The 18,490-nt window shown below is 35.2% G+C and overlaps 1 protein-coding gene across 1 annotated transcript in view; it reads left to right on the forward strand.

Moving 5' to 3' along the window:
* The first annotated feature begins 3,555 nt into the window (after positions 1-3,555).
* The window catches only part of LOC117929078 (uncharacterized protein At2g38710-like), a 28,107-nt gene continuing 13,172 nt past the window's right edge, over positions 3,556-18,490 (forward strand). The window contains 2 exon segments of the mRNA XM_034849272.1: positions 3,556-3,830; positions 3,833-3,866. Of these exon segments, the coding sequence (XP_034705163.1) occupies positions 3,764-3,830; positions 3,833-3,866 (101 nt within the window). The 5' untranslated portion in view covers positions 3,556-3,763.

Consider the following 18,490-nt stretch of genomic DNA (forward strand, 5'->3'; position numbering starts at 1 on the left):
ATTTTTGTAAAACTTTTTATTGAATTTCATGACCTTTTTAATTATTTTAGCCATATGAGTCCATTTATCCCTAGTTATGTTATATGACATTTCAATATCTTTTTCTTCATTCTACGAAGCCTTAAAGACAAAGTTTTTATGCTTTTGAGAACTAGGTAGGGTCATCTCATATGTTTGTATGAAGCCAACAAGTTCATCAACTCTCATGAAATCAATGCCCTTACTCTCCTCTATAGCAGTAACTTTAGGTTTAAATCTCTTTGGAAGATCTTAAAATTTTTCTTACTACCTTTGAATCTGGAATAAGTTCTCCAAGGTTAAAAGAAGAATTAACTATATTACTTAGTTCATAATAAAAGGAGGAAAAATTTCATGCATCCTAATGTTCTCAAACTTAGTAGTAAGCATTTGCAATTTAGAAACTTTAACAACAAATGTACCTTCATGAGTGACTTGAAGAATATCCCATGCTTCCTTAGCACAAGTGTAGTTTACTATCCTGTAAAACTCATCTGGACAAACTCCATTAAAGATACTAAATAAACCCCTAACATTGGCTTCACTCCCTTCGTTATCGACTTTGTCTTAATTTTGTTTAGGTTTTAGTTTTCTGATTAATCTCCCGTGGACATTAAGGAGCAATGAGGGTCCTTAGCTATCCATATTCCACTGATGTCTACACCCGTTCACCTTGCATTTTAAGAAAGAACTTCATCCAGGCTTTCTAGTTGGGATAGTTACTTTTATCGAAGTAAGGTGGACTATTCAAAGGAGCTCTAGTTTTTTATTGTTCATAATAGACTTATAGGATCTATAAAAATTCAATTTGTACTCTTATGTGATCAATAAAAACTTAATTTTTAATCTATATGATCAATAAAATTTTGATTTTTAATTAATAGAATTAAAAAAAATCAATTTTTATCATGCTCTAATATTAATTAAAAAAGCTCGAAAGTCCACTAGGGTAACATCCAGATGAGGGGTGAATAGGTGTATTAAAAATTTAAATAAATATTCCCTATGAGGAGTTAAGGATTATCAATTCTTTCAATGATAGGCTATGCAATCAAGATAATTGAATGTAAGCAATGAGGCATAAGGAATTTTACATGGAAAACCCTCACACTAACTGTAGAGATAAAAATCCACAAGATCTAAGACTGCTATTCTAAATCCACTATATGAGATCAAGTTACACAAATTTACTTAACCGCTTTACCCTAAAGACTTACTCTCTAGTACTTACAACTTGATTTAGGTCTACGATGTAGCAACCTCCGATTGCTTCAGTGAATACACTGCACCCTCATTGAAGGGATGAAGGTCTTCAACTCAAGATTCAAAGCTTGAATCCTTTGAATGAGAGAACGGGAATGGTGTGGCTCGTTAGGCTTTCTCTCTAGGAGACTCTTTTGAAATCTCTCCAATCTCTAACCTTAAGAAGGTTATAATGAGGTATTTATAGGCAAATAACCCAAAGAGGTTCATATGAATGGGTTTCCAAATCAAATTGCATGAAATTCTAAAAAATATTCTCTTATTTTCAGCAGGAAATACATGAGAGCTTGAGCATATTTAACCACCACTTGAGTACCTCAGGCATTTGAGTGGTGATAAGCACTTGAGTGGTGATAAGCACTTAAGCACTATTGCCTACTCAAGCGTCTCCTATTTCTTCCTAAATTCATAAAAGCTCAATTTTCTTTAATTGAAAAGATATCATTCCTCTTTATACCTCTTAAGAGCCTAACTTGTCACAAGTCAAACCTTTTTAGATGCACCCGTGACTTCTCAATTGGACGAACAACAACTCTTGATCTTCAATAGAGAGCAAGTCACTATCTAAAAAGACTTTTATGGTCAAATATTAGAAGGAACAAAATTTCCAACATACAAACATGACTCAATGACCTAACAGTCATAATTTACCTAAACACACTTCCTTAGGATCATCCAAGGAAACACACTGTCTCAAAATCCATGAGATATCATGGTCCTTGTATTGAGAATACCTGTTGCTATCAACTTCCATCAATAACGACCTAATCCATAGGGAATATATGCTCATTTTAGGATCTCACTCATTGTTTAAAGCCACTACAAATTTTGGCATAAGCTCAATTTTCTATCAAGGTTGAGAGAGAATACAGTATCATAACTTGGTGAAGTCATGACTACTCAAAGTTCTATATAATATGTAATCGTACACACTAGCGCATTCACCATGAGATCCTTTTCCTGATGGTCAAGACTAACCATCATTTCCATTAGGAGTTAGTGCATTATAACTTTAAATGGATGACTTAAGTTCATGAACAAATCATATATTTACAAGGAATTCATGACTTGGATCTTTTGTGCAACTTTTAATATACCTAAGTCATGTACAATGTAAAAGATGTCAAACTAGAATTTTCATAATGTATAATCCATTGAATAGGATAGATAAAAGTGAAGTTGGAATCATATAAAATAAATAATAAATTCTAAATCTGTTACATCATGTTATGTTTTTAAGGGCTCTGTTTCAAGAATTTCATGAACCAACTATGAACAAATCATCAATTTCTAAGGAACCTATAACTTGGATCTTTTGTGCAACTTCTAATGCAATCAAGTCATGTATAATGTACATGATGTCAATCCAGAATGCTCATAAAGTATAATTCATGGAATAAGATAAATAAAACTGAAACGGGAATCATATTAAATAAATAATCAATCCCCATTTGTCACATCATGTCATATTTTTAAGGGCTCTATCCTAACAAAAATTTATATTAAAAGGTTGCTTCTAATTCATTCCATGATCTTATGCTTCTTGGTCTCAAGGAATTGAAGCAAGTCTTCACTTTCTCCTTTTAGGTTAACGAAAACAACTTCATCTTCATCAAATCTATTAATAATTTTGATCTTAAAAGGTGGAACGTATCTCTTCCATCTCTTCTAGGAGTATACACAAACTTTTTCCTTCGCAACCTCTAAAAATAAAAAACAATGGAATCGGTTGAGATTTGATGCAAATGTGCTTTGTCTAAGAAACAAAACACGAGGAGATGACATCTTAGGAGGATTAAGTTGGTCCCTCATTGATCGAAATTAACAACTTTAACACAATATTTTTTATTTATAAATTTCAAATATTTTAATCTTAAATATTATTTATAAAAAATAAAATATTACTTAGTACATTATAGATTAGAAAACAATCCCCAATAATACGAGAGATTTCATATATTTTGTAAGATATAGTATAATTTTTATTTTAAATACATGAAAAAAATATTGTTTTTACTTTATTTTTAAATTTTTTCACAACGAAAATGTAAACAAGATATTACATATCTTGAGATATTATATCCATTAAATATAATATTATTATATAAAAAATAATTGTAAATTTTGAGAAAAGTATGTAATTATATTAACCTCCGCATTGGCCATGCAATGTGAAAATAAGAAAAAGGAAATGTCTGGGGCCAATTGAGGGCAATTACGGAAAACAGAAAATGATTCTGCATATATGTAATTATAATATGGAAAGCATGGAGGCAGAGGAGGAGAGAGAGGAAAAGGCGTATGAGCTTCCCTCAATCTCCCTCAATCAACCTCTTTAAGTGAAAGCCTTCATACCTCTCAACCATTCGACTCTCACTCTCATTCTAAATATTTACAGATTAAATTGAATTACAATAATCCAAGGAGATTGAATCGATCTCGAAGATCCGCAGAAATCCAAATCGATCAGCCATTTCTCAGAATGGCGTCGGCGAATCGGGAAATGGCGGTGTATTGTTTCGACACCCTGGTCGCTCACTACAACAGCCAACAGCCCCTCCTCCTGCCTTCGACGAGGCTCAACAGTATTCTCCCTAGCCACTTTTATTTTTATTTATTTTATTTATCATTTTTGGTGTTTTATTATTATTATTATTATTATTGTCATTTTTATCTTTCAGGTTTATTTCCGATTTCGAGAATTTGGCGGTTTTTCATTTTTTTTTTTTTTTTGTTTTTTTCTTCTTTTGTGATGAGTGGTTTGATCGCTGAGACTAACACTATATTCCCTACCCACTTAATTGCTTTATATATTTATCCCAATATTTGATGTTTGATTGTTGGAGATGCATGTTGCAGCTTGTTGTTTCTATCTTTTTCTTGGGTCATGTTGTTTATGTTGAGAATTTTATTAGGTTTGCATATTTATGATGCAATCACAAGTTTGGTTGCATCTCTCTTTGTAATGAGCGATTTGCCTCAGTATGACGTTCTCTGCACCCACTTACAGACTTATGTAAATATTTGGTTTTATTTTTTAGTTGCATATTGCAGATTGTCATTGGTTTTAATTTTCTGGATTAATCTTAATCTCAATTTATAACTGATGTGATGGTAATTTGGTTTTTCTTGTTTTTTTTTTCCTTTTTTTGATAATGAGTGGCTTCTTCTCTCTGCCTTAGCCTTTTTTTCAAACTTTTTGTTTATTTTTTAATTGAGATATTTTTGGGGGTGTGTATTTCTGGATATTTATATGTGATCAGTTATTGGTTTTATTTTATTTTATTTTCTTTTTTATTTTAGTTTTTTTTTTTACATGTTAATGTTGTTTGGTTTTCCAGAAATTGTTGGAGGAGAGTGGAATCTGAGTTTTTATTTTATTTATTTTGTTTCTTTTTTCACTTTCTCTTTTGATTTCTCAGAGCCTAATGGAATTTTAATGGTCATGTTCCTACTTCTCTCTCTCTCTGCTTATGTATTGTGTGCTTGACTTTTATTAATTATCTTTTTGGAAGGAAACATAATTTTGTGTACTGGTTGGTGCAGAGAAAAGGTATGATGATTAAAGACAAGAAAATCAAGTTTTGAATGTTGGATATTTTTTGGTTCTCTTGGACTCAAGAAAGACAAACCTTCATTTAATTTAGCATAATATGGATAGTTAGCTTATTTACGAATCTAGATAATATTTTCCCTTTTTAAATGTAAGAATGGGATTTTCATTTTTGGAACTCATAATCCCACTCAACTGTTGTTAAAGCTCATTTCTTTTTATATATAATCTATGTGTAGATGTGTATTAACCAGAGTTATGACTTCAAATTTTGATCAAGCAAAAGCATCCAAAATTCAAACAAGTCCAAAAAATATTGCTAATATAGTGAAAAGAAAAACTCAATTTTGTTTCATTTCTGGACCTTATCTTGGATTCACATATTTCTATTATCTATTTGTTTCTTGTTTCAGCACTTGCCAAATTATTAACTTTGTTTGCACTTTGGACGGTGAAGCTATTCTTAATCCCATTGCTGCATTTGGTTGAGAGCAATTTCATGTATTGTTGGGTGAAAGAAACAAACATGAATAATAAAGAAAAATTATGGTTTTTCCTGCAAGTGTGATTTCGAATAAAGTTCAAAACAAAACATGGCATCAACTCTTCCACAATTCATTGTCTTGTGAAAAATTCGAGAAGAATTTGAGAAAAATAAATTCTTATAGAAAAACAATTATTTGTTAAATTCATTCTCTATTGTGGCAACTACAAATATAGAAGGTACAAGAAAATTTGTTCAACTTTGTATTTGTCATTTTTTAAGGTGTATGGTGTAATGTATATTTTGGTTATTTTTGGGGAACCAAAAATTTGAGGGAAAATGTGAGAGAGAAAATAGAGAGGAAAAGTAGAACGAAAGAACAAGTGAAGGAAATTAAAAAATAGATTCAAAGTCAATAAATTATTTTTATATGCTATTTCAAACTCATTTCACTTTTTTTAACTCTTCAATGTAAAGGTTAAATCATTTTAAAATGCATAAGTTTCTAACTAATTTTAATTGTACTTGATTTTCCTCATTATTTTCGATAGTAAAACCAAACATGAGAAAATAATTTTCCTTAAGGCTATGTTTGGTTACCGGAAAATTTTTTAGGAAAGAAAATAGGGAGGAAAAGTAGAAGAAAAAAAAGAGTGAAGGAAAATAAAAAATAGATTTAAAGTCAATAAATTATTTTTATACCATACTTCAAACTCATTTCACTTATAACTCTTATATAAAGATTAAATAACTTAAAAATATATAAGTTTTTTACTAATTTTAATTATATTTGACTTTCTTTTATATTTTTTTTATGGTACAACCTATTTTTTTTTATGGTAAAACCAAATATAAAAATTTCATTTTCCTTAGCATTTTGTTCCTTTCCTTAGTACTTTGCGAGAACCAAACATGGCCTAGCATTTATTTCCTTTTCTTAGTACTTTCGAAGAACCAAACATAGCCTTCGGGAAGCATGCGCCATAGAATCAGGTTCCTAGCATTGAAAAAGCAAAAAAGAAGAAAGAAAAGATCCTGTCCTCTGGGTTGAACTGATACTCTGTTGGAAAAGGGAAATTTTGAAAAATATATTTTTTTTTGAGTATTTAGAGAGCAGACTCTGTCTCTGTTTCAGTTCAGTTGTATAAATAAAGAGAATAAAATTAAGGTAATTGAATCAATCTTTGAGATCTCCAGAAACTATTCTCGTTCCTTAAAATGGTGGCGGCTGACATGGAAGTGGTGGTCTATTTCTTTGACACCCTGATTTCTCACTACAATGAACAGTGACCACTCACTCCTACTTTTGAGGCTCAACAGTACTCTCACTTTTGCTTTCTACAAATTTCTCTCTTCTCTGCCTATTACATATCTATTTGAAATTTTTTACATTTATTTATTTATTTTTTTGTTGCATGTTTCAGATCATTATTGTTTTAACTTTGTGGTGCCTTTTTCATAGGCAGAGATAAGATCTTCATTGTTGGAGTTCAAAAACCCTCTCTTGACCTCTCCTAGTGTTGCATCAGCTTTTGTGTGTGTGTGTGTGTGTACATATGATATAGTTCTAGAAACATAATGGGTATTCATATAATTACATTCTGGTGTAATGAGCTAAAGAAAGGTGATCATAGATCTAAATTAGCTAAAATTTGGACCAGATAAAACTCATTCAAAATTCAAATGAAAACAGTTATTTTACCCTTAGTGAATAAAATTAGGCCCCTGCCACTAAAGGAAGAGTCCAATTCTGTTTCCTGTTTATGCCCTTGTCTTGGGCATGCAAATTGCCCAACATGTCTTTTTGGTTCAGCAATGGTCAGTTGTTAATTTTACTTATAGGTAGATGGTGATGTTGATGGTCAATCTCATTGATAGATTGACAACTTAACTAAGCTTTACTCTCTAACATGATGACATTTCAGATTTGCACTCTGTAAAAATATATTTGTAATGCATTGGCTGGGTTTAGTTAAGATTTAAGGTTAAATTCATGCAGGAAAGTGGACCGTATGGAAGAAAAATGAAAATAAAGGAGCTTACCTTTATCTGAAACGTTTGAATTACAAGCAAAGTTCAAATAAAAAAGGGAAAAACATAGCTTCAAAGGATCTCTTACCTCCATCTGAAAATGTTTGAATTATGAACAGAGTTTAAAAAAATTAAAAATGCATAGCATTAAGTTTTCTCTGATGTATTGTCTCGTGGAAAATGCAAGAAGTATTTAAAAAAAAATTAATTTCTTGTAGAAAAATAATTATCTTTGAGATTCACTCTTATATGAGTTGTGGCAAACTATTTTTTAAAGAAACTTTGTTTCTTTTTATTTCTTTCTTTCTTTATTTTTTATTTTTTAACTCTAGTTTACTTTTCCTTTCATCGACTCTTAATACTTGGTTTTGCTCATTTCGTTAGGTTTATCATGTGACAACATTTCAAATGGTATAAATAACACACAATTCAGTACCTAACACACACAGAGACACAAAAGAAAGGAAAATCTGGTCTCCAGAGGTGAATTGATTTTTATTTTATTTTTCATTCCTGAGAATTGAACTTGGAACCTTCAACATTCCCACAGCAAAGGAAAGCAAAGTGCAATTAAGGAAATTAAGAACTAAGCTTTTAACTGAACTATCTTGAGGTCCATAGAAATTGATACCATGTCCCTGAATGTGGTTGACTAATTTGGGCATAGTGAGCTATTGATTTGCCACACAGATTTCTCACTAGAAAATAATCAGCAAATCCCCACACCTTTCAATAGGATCAATATTATTCTCTCAAGCTAAAACATTTTCTTTTTACTTACACACACACACACACACACACACACACACACACACACAGATATATATATATATTTATTTATCAATTTTATATATTTGACATTTTTTACCTTTAGGTTCCTTGGTTGAATTGAAGATTGTTGTTGTTCGATTTTTTTGGCTTTAATTGCATTTAATGGAACTGTGGTCTGCCTGACTTCTGATATGACTTTATTAATAAACATGACTTTATTAATTTTTTGTGTGGCTGTTTGTTTTACAAGAAAAGTTCAAAAGAAAATATAGCTGTACCTTAACAACTGTACATTGTCTAGTGAAAAATGCAAGAAAGGATTTGAAGATGTTAACCTTTCCAAGCAAATATTTTTTTCTGTCAAAATCACACTACTATAACAAATAGCCAAAAAAAAAAAAAAAAAAAGTAAATAAATACAACAGCAATTTTATTTTTCCTTTAATCCTTAGTTTTAGTCGGTTGATATGGTGTATGATTTAACTAATATTTCAAAAATTATAATAAACACAAAATCAAGTCACTAGTTTAAAAAGAAAAATAAGAAAAAGAAAATCTACAGTTACTTCTATTGAATTGGTATTAACTGGAAAAGCAAGGGCACTTGTGGGAAATAAAAGTTAAAGTTTATATATATATATATATATGCTTGTGTGGAGAGAGAGAGAGAGAGGGAGATAGAACCATCAAAACTGATCCCATTTCTCAGAATGGTACCAGCTAATCGGGAAATGGTGGTCTATTGTTTTGACATCCTCGTGGCTCACTATAACAGCCAGAAATCCCCTCCTCCTGCTTTTGAAGATGCTTATTTGTATTTTGTCCCCCCTAATCTCTCTTTACCTGGTTACATCTTTGCTATAGACATTTAATGGTTTTGGTGTTTGTTTTTTAGGTTTTATCATGCAGATTATTGTTAATTTACCTTTTTTTTTTGCTTAATTTTGTTTAAAATTTTGTTTGTTTTGAAGATTTAGGATGTGATTAATGATCCAAGTGGTTTTTTATTTTTATTCTTCTTAAAATATTTTATGGCCTGTTTGGTTGCTTAGAAATTCTTGGAGAAGAATGTATCCGATTTTGCATTCTTTTTCCTGTGAATTCAGAGAAACAAATGAGTAGTTAATGTATTTTCTTCCTTTTCTCTGGGCTTTAGTTGCATTTAGCAGATGTGGTGTGCTTGATTTTCTTTTATTTGATTGATTGGGAATTTGCCCTTTGTTTTTAAGGAAAAAAAATGGACAACGTTTCTTGCTGAGAAATGGTAGTAAAAAGGAAAGAAATTAGAGTTTTTAGTAATCAATTTTTTCTTACTTGGAATCAAGGAAAAATAAGCCTCCTCTCAATTGAATCGAAGGTGGCTAGTTTCCTTGGTTAAGATGACAGTTTCCTTTTCTGGATGTCAAAAACAAAATGACACATGATATTTAGAAGTTTTTATTTTCTTTTCTAATTGCCTTGGTTCCCTGAGTAGCCAAAGGAAGGGTTATGAAGTCGAGGACATGAATTCTGTATATAAGAGCAGCTTAGTACTTTAGAGAGAGTTAATTTTGGACTGATGCTCATAAAGGTTTGAGTTTAGAGCGTATGTGCTCATATCTTTGGTGGATTGGTTTATATAAGGAGAGATCAAGATGAGACATTGAAATGTTGAAGTTTTAATATTATAAATATATTAATCCAGTCTAGATTGTTTTAAGCTTTGTAACTCACCTGAACTTAGCTTGTCTGCTTACCATTTTAACTTTCTTATAGAAGAAATGATCGCTGCATCAGTAAATCTTTTCTTATAAAGGGGAATCATATTTTCTTTTCTTGTCTTGATGAAAGAAGAAGCTTAATAAATTAATTTATCTGCTTGAATTTTTAGTTGAAATGATTCCCTAATTGGGTACTCTCTTTCTCTCTCCCTCCTTCCTAAAGAGAAGTTATTGTCAGTCATCTGTCATCTTAGAAAATTCAATTTTGTGAGCATTCAATTTTGATCTCTACCAGTTGTCTTTCTTAAAAAATGCTTATATTGATATATATATATTTTTTTTCAAATGCTGCAGTTTTAATTCATTGCATGCTTTGTTCTTTGATGTTTAATGATGTGGTACCTATATTACCTGTATTAATGATTCTGGTTCAAGAACTTTGCACTTACAATCTGTTTATATTGTTGTCTATGATAAGTTTATGTGAATGTGAATTGTAGAATCTTGTGAATCCTTGAGCTTTTAAATGCAAATTGTACCTGAAGCCATTGGCTCACGTGTTTGCCTAGGTTTCATGCACTCATAAATTTTTTTAACCTATCTAAAAGAAAAGGGGAAGAGAGGGAGAGGGTTGGTTGAAAAAGAAAGAAACAAGTGAATGTGTGTATTTCATATTTCAAGAGTTAGGAGTGTAATGTGGTGTTGGCACCTGCATGGCTGTGACTTTGTATTGCATCTCTTGATGTTTGCCAGCCCCATGCGTAGACAGTGTTGTTGTGGAGACTCAATACTTGGCATATGAGGTATCACTTATTAAAACTCAAAAGTTTTATGCATACTGGAAGCACTGTTTTTCAAAGTGCATTATTCACATGTGTTGTGGGGCGTATATTTGATCTAATTACTTATCAAAAAAATTATTTGCATGTGTTGTGGGGGTATATGAATAAGAAAAAAGTTTAAAGAAAAAAAAAAACCTAGCGATCCAAAAATACTAACCTAAATGATATAAAAACAACATAAAAATATTTTGTTAAGGGATCAAGTTGGTTCAAGTTAGTTATGTTAGACAACCCCCTACCCTAAACAAAATTGAACCTAAATAGTTAGTCAAAAATCCTAATTGAATCAAACCAAACAAGGGTCTCTACCCAAAGGTTTAGGTTAATGGGATCGGTCGGTTTTTTCAAAAACAAAAATGTTCACCTTTATGTGTGTGCGCTCATTGTGACCATTAGGTTTGAATGCATTCAAGCTTTATGTTTACAAGTTCTCAAGAACAAGGTATATGTTTACAAGCTTTATGTTTACAAGGGTCTCTACCCAAACCAATCCATGTGGATTGGTTTAGGTTAATGGGATCGGTCGGTTTTTTCAAAAACAAAAATGTTCACCTTTATGTGTGTGCGCGCTCATTGTGACCATTAGGTTTGAATGCATACAAGCTTTATGTTTACAAGTTCTCAAGAACAAGGTATATGATTAGTGGTCTTCATGAGGATGATGAGCAGGGGTGTGTGTCAGTGTTTGTGTGTTAGTATATGTGTATTTTGTACCATTTGGGTTTAGTTGTTGATGGTGGTGTATGATAGTTAAGTTTAAGTGCCATACAAGCCTCTATCTTTGAGTCTATGAGTTCTCTAGAACAAGACAAATGACTAGCGGTGGGTTGTGGATTAAGGTATTGGTGAGTGTCATGACCATTAGGTCTAAATGCCATACATACTCTGTATCTATGAGGTTTTAGGAATAAGATAGATGACTGGTGGTTTGAAAAATGGTAAAGAATAAGGAGACAAGGAGGTGCTATTCTATTCAGTGAGAAACCTGCTTATATGTGTGTGCTAGTGGTTAGGGTTATTAAGGGTTGGGTTGTTGGTTGGTAGTATGATTGTTAGGTTTGACAGTGATAAAATCTGTGTGTGTATGTCTGTGTTATGGGTGAATGGGGAGAGGAGGGGAGGGGAGAGAAGGAGAGAAGTGTGGGTGTGTCGGGGGTTTGGTGTTGGTGGATAGTGTGACCATAAGGCTTGCATATCATACAAGCTTTATATTTGAGGGTTCTAAGGGACAAGATCAGGAGGAATCCACAAGAAAGGGGTTCTTTTTGTCTGCTTAACTTGCTAGAGAGGCATGTGGATGGGGCAAAGAAGATTCCTATTTATTTTTGTGGACATGCACAACAAAAGGAACCCCACATATGCCTTGATGACATGAGGTGATTGGCTTGTCTAGTGAGGCTAAACTTGAACTCAAGCCAGATGAGGTGATGAATTCCGTGACATGATCCTTTATATAACAATTTGTTAGAGTCAAATTTGATGTGGGGCAAGGTTGTGCCAACATTATTGTATTGCCATTTAGACGATGTGAACTCATTTTAAGAATGGGATTTAGAAGGGCCACCATAGATATTTCAATTCCCTTTTTCAACAAAATGTATATGATGGATGATGACCTATGTCTTATTCCTTCCAATCCTACAACAACTAAAGCCAAAAACCGAAAAAATTTGTTGTTAGTTTAGTTGAAGATGAGCCTCAAGTGAGGTGAGACTACTTAGAGATAAAATCTATAGGAGGTAGGGTAATGACTCATTGTACAACAAGTGCATAATGTGTTTAAAAAGTGGGAGAGGCCATGCTGCCTAAAGCTGTGGATCATGCAATTAAACTTGTTATAGGGGTTTAAGCCACCAAAAAGAAACCTCAAAGTTTGGAACCTCCAAAGCAAGTGTTGAAGCAAATCATTGAGAGAGGTACATGACTCAGGTTTTGCTAGACCCTTGAAAGAACCTTAACGAGTAGTATTTATTGTTTCAAGGGAAATATGATAGCAATAAGAGGAAGGTTATTAAGGCTTTAATTAGGGCTTGAAGGGTGGATTTGGTTTGTTTACAGGAGACTAAAATCCAGGAAATGTCCATCGCGATGCTACAAAGTCTTGGTGTGGGGAGATTTTTGGAGTAGGGGGTAGTAAATGCGAGGGGAGTAGTTGGTTAGGTGGTTGTTTCTTGGGATAATATAGTGCTAGAGTTGGTTGGCATGGAGGTGGGCCAGTTTTCGATTTCTTGTTGTTTTTAAAATTGTGAGGATGGTTTTAGTTGGGTTTTTACGAGGGTTTATGATCCTACTTTGAAGAGAACTAGAGAGTTGTTCTGGGAGGAATTATGGGCCATTCGTGGATTGTGGATTGACCCTTAGTGCATTGGAGGGGACTTTAATGTGATAAGATTTCCTAGTGAGCGTAGTAGAGGTGGGAGGATGGCTGTAGCTATGAGGAGATTCTCGAAGGTGATTGATGAGGTGGACTTGAGAGACCTTCCCTTGCAGGGGGGCATGTTTACCTAGAATTGAGGGTTCAACGAACAATCTATGTGAAGACTAGATCGTTTTTTGATTTTTGAAGATTGGGAGGGCCATTTTAGTGGGGTGGTGCAAAGCATTTTCCCTAGACTGGTGTCTGATCACTACCCCATTTTATTAAATGGGGGAGGGGTGAGGAGAGGCCCTACCCTTTTTCGTTTTGAGAATATGTGGTTGAAGGAGGAGGGGTTTAAGGACCTGTTGAAAAGTTGGTGGCAGGGGTTTAATTTTAGTGGCTCCTCCAGTTTTATACCGGCAGCTAAGTTGAAGGCTCTAAAGAACAATTTGAAAACCTAGAATAAGGATGTGTATGGGAAGGTGGAGGTTAAAAAGAGTTTGGCACTACAACAAGCAAAATTTTGGGATAATTTGAAGAGGTCTAGAGTTTTGTTGGTGGAGGAGATGGAGGCGAGAAATGAGGCAAAGGAGGAGTACAAGAAATGGGTCTTAATGGAGGAAACCTCCTGGAGACAAAAATCTAGAGAAGTATGGCTTAGGGAAGGTGATAGGAACACGAGTTTTTTCCATAGGATGGCTAATTGCCATAGAAGGAGGAATTGTCTGACCAAGATCAAAATTAATGGAACCTGGTTAGTTGAAGAGCATGAGATTTAGGGGGGCGTAATCATACCTTTTTAGAACCTGTTGACGGATTCTAGTGATTTGTGCCCAAGCTTGAACGGGCTAGTGTTTGAAAGAATTGAAGAGGAGGATGCTGCAAGGCTGGAGGAGGCTTTATCTATCAAAGAGATAGTCTTTGCTCTCTTTGATTTGAGTGGTGACACAACTCCAGGGTTGGATGGTTACCCCTTTGTTTTTTGGTAGGCCAACTGGGAGTTTGTGAAGGAGGAGGTAATGAGTTTTTTCCGAGAATTTTACGAGCACGGTGGGTTTGTAAGAAGCCTCAATACTACTTCCTTGGTTTTGATCCCAAAAAGGGAGGGGCTAAAGACCTGAGAGACTTAAGACCTATCAGTTTGGTGGGTGGGCTGTAAAGTTGTTGACGAAGGTGTTAGCTAATAGGTTAAAGAAGGTGGTGGGTAAGGTGGTATCTTCGGTCCAAAATGCTTTCATTGAGGGGAGGCAAATCCTAGATGCTACGTTGATTACGAATGAGGCTATAGATTCTTTATTGAAAAACAATGAGAGTGGGGTGCTGTGTAAACTAGATATAGAGAAGACATATGATCACTTAAATTGGGATTTTCTGTTCCAGGTAATGCAAAAAATGGGGTTTAGTGAGAAATGGACAAGTTGGATAAAGTGGTGCATTTCTATTGCGACGTTCTCGACTTTGATTAATGGCACTCCGACAGGGTTCTTTCATAGCTTTAGGGGATTGTGGCAAGGGGACCCCCTATCCCCCTATCTTTTCGTGATTGGAATGGAAGCTTTAAGTTGCCTCATCAAGAGAGCAGAGATTGAGGGATTTTTAACAGGTTGTAGGGTTAAAGGGAGCTTGCTGTATGCCGATGATACGTTGATTTTTTGTGAAGCTACTAGGGACTAGTTGACTTGTTTGAGTTGGTTGTTAATGTGGTTTGAAGCTATCTCTGGTTTGAGAATTAATTTGGACAAAAGTGAGATTCTACCAGTAGGGAGGGTGGAGAATTTGGAGGAGTTGACCCTTGAGCTTGGGTGCAAGATGGGGGCGCTTCCTTCCTCTTATTTAGGGTTTCCCTTGGGTGTGCTGCACAAATTAGTGGCAGTTTGGGATGGGGTGGAGGAGAGGTTTCGGTAGAGATTAGCCTTGTGGAAGAGTTAATTTATTTCTAAGGGAGGGAGACTCACTCCCATTCGGAGTACTTTTTCCAACATGCCTATCTACTACATGTCTCTTTTTCGTATGCCTAGAGTGGTTAGATTGAGACTTGAGCAAATCCAAAGGGACTTCCTTTGGAGAGGAGGGGCTTTGGAGCAAAAGACTCATCTTGTCAAGTGGGAGGTTGTTTCAAAGAAAAATAAGGGAGGTTTGGGAGTTAGATGCCTTTCAACGCTTAATAGGGCCCTCTTGTGTAAATGGAGTTGGTGCTTCATGGAAGAAAGGGAGGCTCTTTGGAAGGAAGTTATTAGTAGAAAGTATGGAGTTGAAGGAGGATGACATACTTGGGAAGGGGGAGAGGGGTTTGGAGTGGGATTGTAGAAGGAGATTAGGAAGGAAGGTTCTTTGTTGAGCAACGACATTGTGTTCTTTGTGGGTAGTGGTAGAAGAGTTAGATTTTGGAAAGATAAATGGTGCGGGGATGAGGTTTTGTGTTACTCTTTCCCTTCTTTGTATGCTTTGGTAGTATCCAAAGAGGAGTGGGTGGTGGAGGTTTGGGACCCTTTGGTGGAGGGGGGGAGTTGGAGTCTGTTTTCTAGGCCTTTCAATGATCGGGAGGTGGACTTGGTGGAACAACTCCTCTTCACAATTCAAAGGAAAAGGGTAAGTGCAAATTTGGAGAATAGGGTGGTTTGGAAACTATCAAAAGATGGGATTTTTTTCGGTTTAAGTCTATACAATGGAGTGGAGCTTGGAAATGCAGTCCTTTTTTCGAAGAGTATCGTTTGGAGTCTGTATGTGCCTCCCAAAGTGGGTTTTTTTTTTTTGCATGGGAATCCGCATGTGGAAATCTTAACGTTGGATTTGCTAAAGAGGAGGGGGTGAACCCTAGCTAACATATGTTTCCTTTGTCTTGCCGAGGAAGAGTTGCACAAAGACTAGGGTTTTGTGGGAGTTATTATTTGCTCTCTTTGGGGTTACATGGGTTGTTCCATTCTTGGTTAGGGAAGCTCTACTTGGTTGGCATGGGTCCTTTGAGGTAAGAAGGGTAAAAAGGCTTGGATGCTGGCTCCGTTATGCCTTTTTTGAGTGGTGTGGAAGGAAAGAAATAGGATAATTTTTGACAATGAAGAACTTTCAATACATAGGATGAAGAATTCTTGTGTGTAGTTTTTGGTATTGGACTAAGTTGTATATAGTTGATGGACCTTTACCTTTAATCGACTTTTGTGATTGGTTGGGTTCTAGGTGAGGGTGGGTGAGATTTTTTGTATCCCCTCTTATTTTTTTATTGCTTTTGCCTTTTAGTGCTTGTTGTATACTTTCTGTATGCTTTGGGTTGACCTTTGGGCAACCTTTTCTCTTCATTTATAAAATTTTCTGTTGCTTTTACCTATCAAAAAGGGAAATATGATAGATTATATATATATTACATTGTGTCAATAGGGTCATTATGGGTAATACCTTATATCTCTTATTAGAGACTTATTTTGACAAGCATAGTGTTATGAAATACTTCACTTGGAGCAGCCCCCTTAGGGAGGTCTTTTCACTTGGAGCGGTGGCTTAAATAATTGATCTAAGTCGAGAATTGATCGCTTCTTGCTTTTTGAAGATTGGGAAGATCATTTTCCTAGGACTATTTAGACTGTTCTTGCTAGGTCGGTGTCAGACTATTTCTCGATTCTTCTTGATGGGGGATGGTTAAGGAGAGGTCCCACACCATTTAGATTTGAAAACATGTGGTTGAAAGAGGAGGGCTTCAAGAACGTCTTGAGGACATGGTGGGAGGGGCTTAATTTTAGTGGGTTTGCTAGTTTCATCCTAGTTGAAAAGTTGAAAACTTTGAAACCTATACTGAGAAGTTGGAACAATGAAGTTTTTGACTAGGTTGAAATTCAAAAGGAGCTAGCTTTGAACCTAGTGGATTGTTAGGATAAGAAGAAGAGTGCTCACTAGCTATCTTTGGAAGAGGAGGAATCTAGGAAGGAAGCTAGAGAGAATTATAAAAAGTGGGTTCTTTTTGAAGAAATGTCTTGGAGACAAAAATCAAGAAAAGTATGGTTGAAGGAGGGGGATAGAAACACGAGTTTCTTTCATAGAATGACCAATGCTCATAGAAGGAGGTACTAGATGGTTAGAGTCAAAATTAATGGGACATGGATCATTGATGACAGTGAAATAAAAGAGGAAGTGAGTAGAGCTTTCTAGCTTCTGCTCTCTACCAATGGTGATTGGAGGCCTTGTATAAGTGAGCTATTTTTTGAGAGGCCGGAAAATCTTGAGGTGGAAGGGCTAGAGAAGCCTTTTACGAAGGAGGAGGTGTTTGGTGCATTGTCAGATTTTAGCAAGGATAAAGCTCCAGGTCTAGATGGGTTCTCCATAACTTTCTGGCAATTTTTGTGGGATTTCGTGAAGAATGAGGTGATGGATTTCTTTAGGGAATTTCATGAATTTGGACGTTTTGTGCAGAGTTTGAATGCAACCTTTTTAGTGTTGATCCCGAAGAAGGGGGAAATATGGGGAGGACCGAGGTGGGTGGTGTTCTCGTGAGGTAAGGGAGGGGTATGGTGTAGGGTTGTGGAAAGTAATTAGGAAGTTTGGGTACCTCGTTAGCTCTAGACTTTATTGGCCTTGGCTACTCCCAAAGAGGCTTGGGTGAAAGATGTTTGGATTGTTTTAGAAAGTGGGGAAAGGGGGAGGGAGTTAGAGCCCTCATTTCTCTAGGCCTTTCAATGATTGGGAGTTGGATGAGGTGGAAAGCCTGGTATTATGTTTGTATGGGAAGAGAGTGAATTTGGATTAGGAGGATAAGGTGCGGTGGTTGGAATCAAAGGATGGAAACTTCTTGGTAAAGTCTCTTTACAAAGCCTTAGAGCTGGACTCATCAGTTTATTTCCCAATGAAGACAATCTGGAATCCTTGTGTGCAGCCAAAAGTAAGTTTCTTTGCTTGGGAAGCTTCATGAGGAAAAGTTCTAACATTGGATCAAATTCAAAAGAGGAGTTAGGCTTTAGCAAATAGATGTTATTTTTGCCAAGCGCATGAGGAGTCTATTGACCATCTTCTTCTCCATTGTGAAAAGACAAGGGATGTGTGGAAGTTGTTCTTTACTTTCTTTGGAGTGTCTTGGGTGTTTCCTTCCTCAGTTAGGGAAACCCTCTTGGGATGGAAGGGGGCTTTTGTGGGTAAAAAGCACAGGCCAGTTTGGAAAGCGGGCCTTTATGCTTGTTTTGGTTAGTTTGGAAGGCAAGGAATATAATTGCCTTTGAAGATGGTGTGCTATCCATTCAAAGGCTGAAAGCTTCTTTTGTTCATTTACTTTGATCGGAGACTAAATTATTGATAAAAATGGTCCTTCGACATTAATTAATTTCATTGATTGGGTGGGTTCCCACTAAGGGAGGGGTTGTTTTTTTGCATATCTTGTTAGACTTTTTTTTTTTTGTTTTAGTTGTTAGGGGTTGAGTGTCTTTTTCCTGTACATCTTGGGTCACTATTTTAGCGCCTCTTTGTAATACAATACTTTTACTTATCAAAAAA

Source organism: Vitis riparia, chromosome 13, assembly GCF_004353265.1.
Source record: "Vitis riparia cultivar Riparia Gloire de Montpellier isolate 1030 chromosome 13, EGFV_Vit.rip_1.0, whole genome shotgun sequence".
NCBI lineage: Eukaryota > Viridiplantae > Streptophyta > Magnoliopsida > Vitales > Vitaceae > Vitis > Vitis riparia.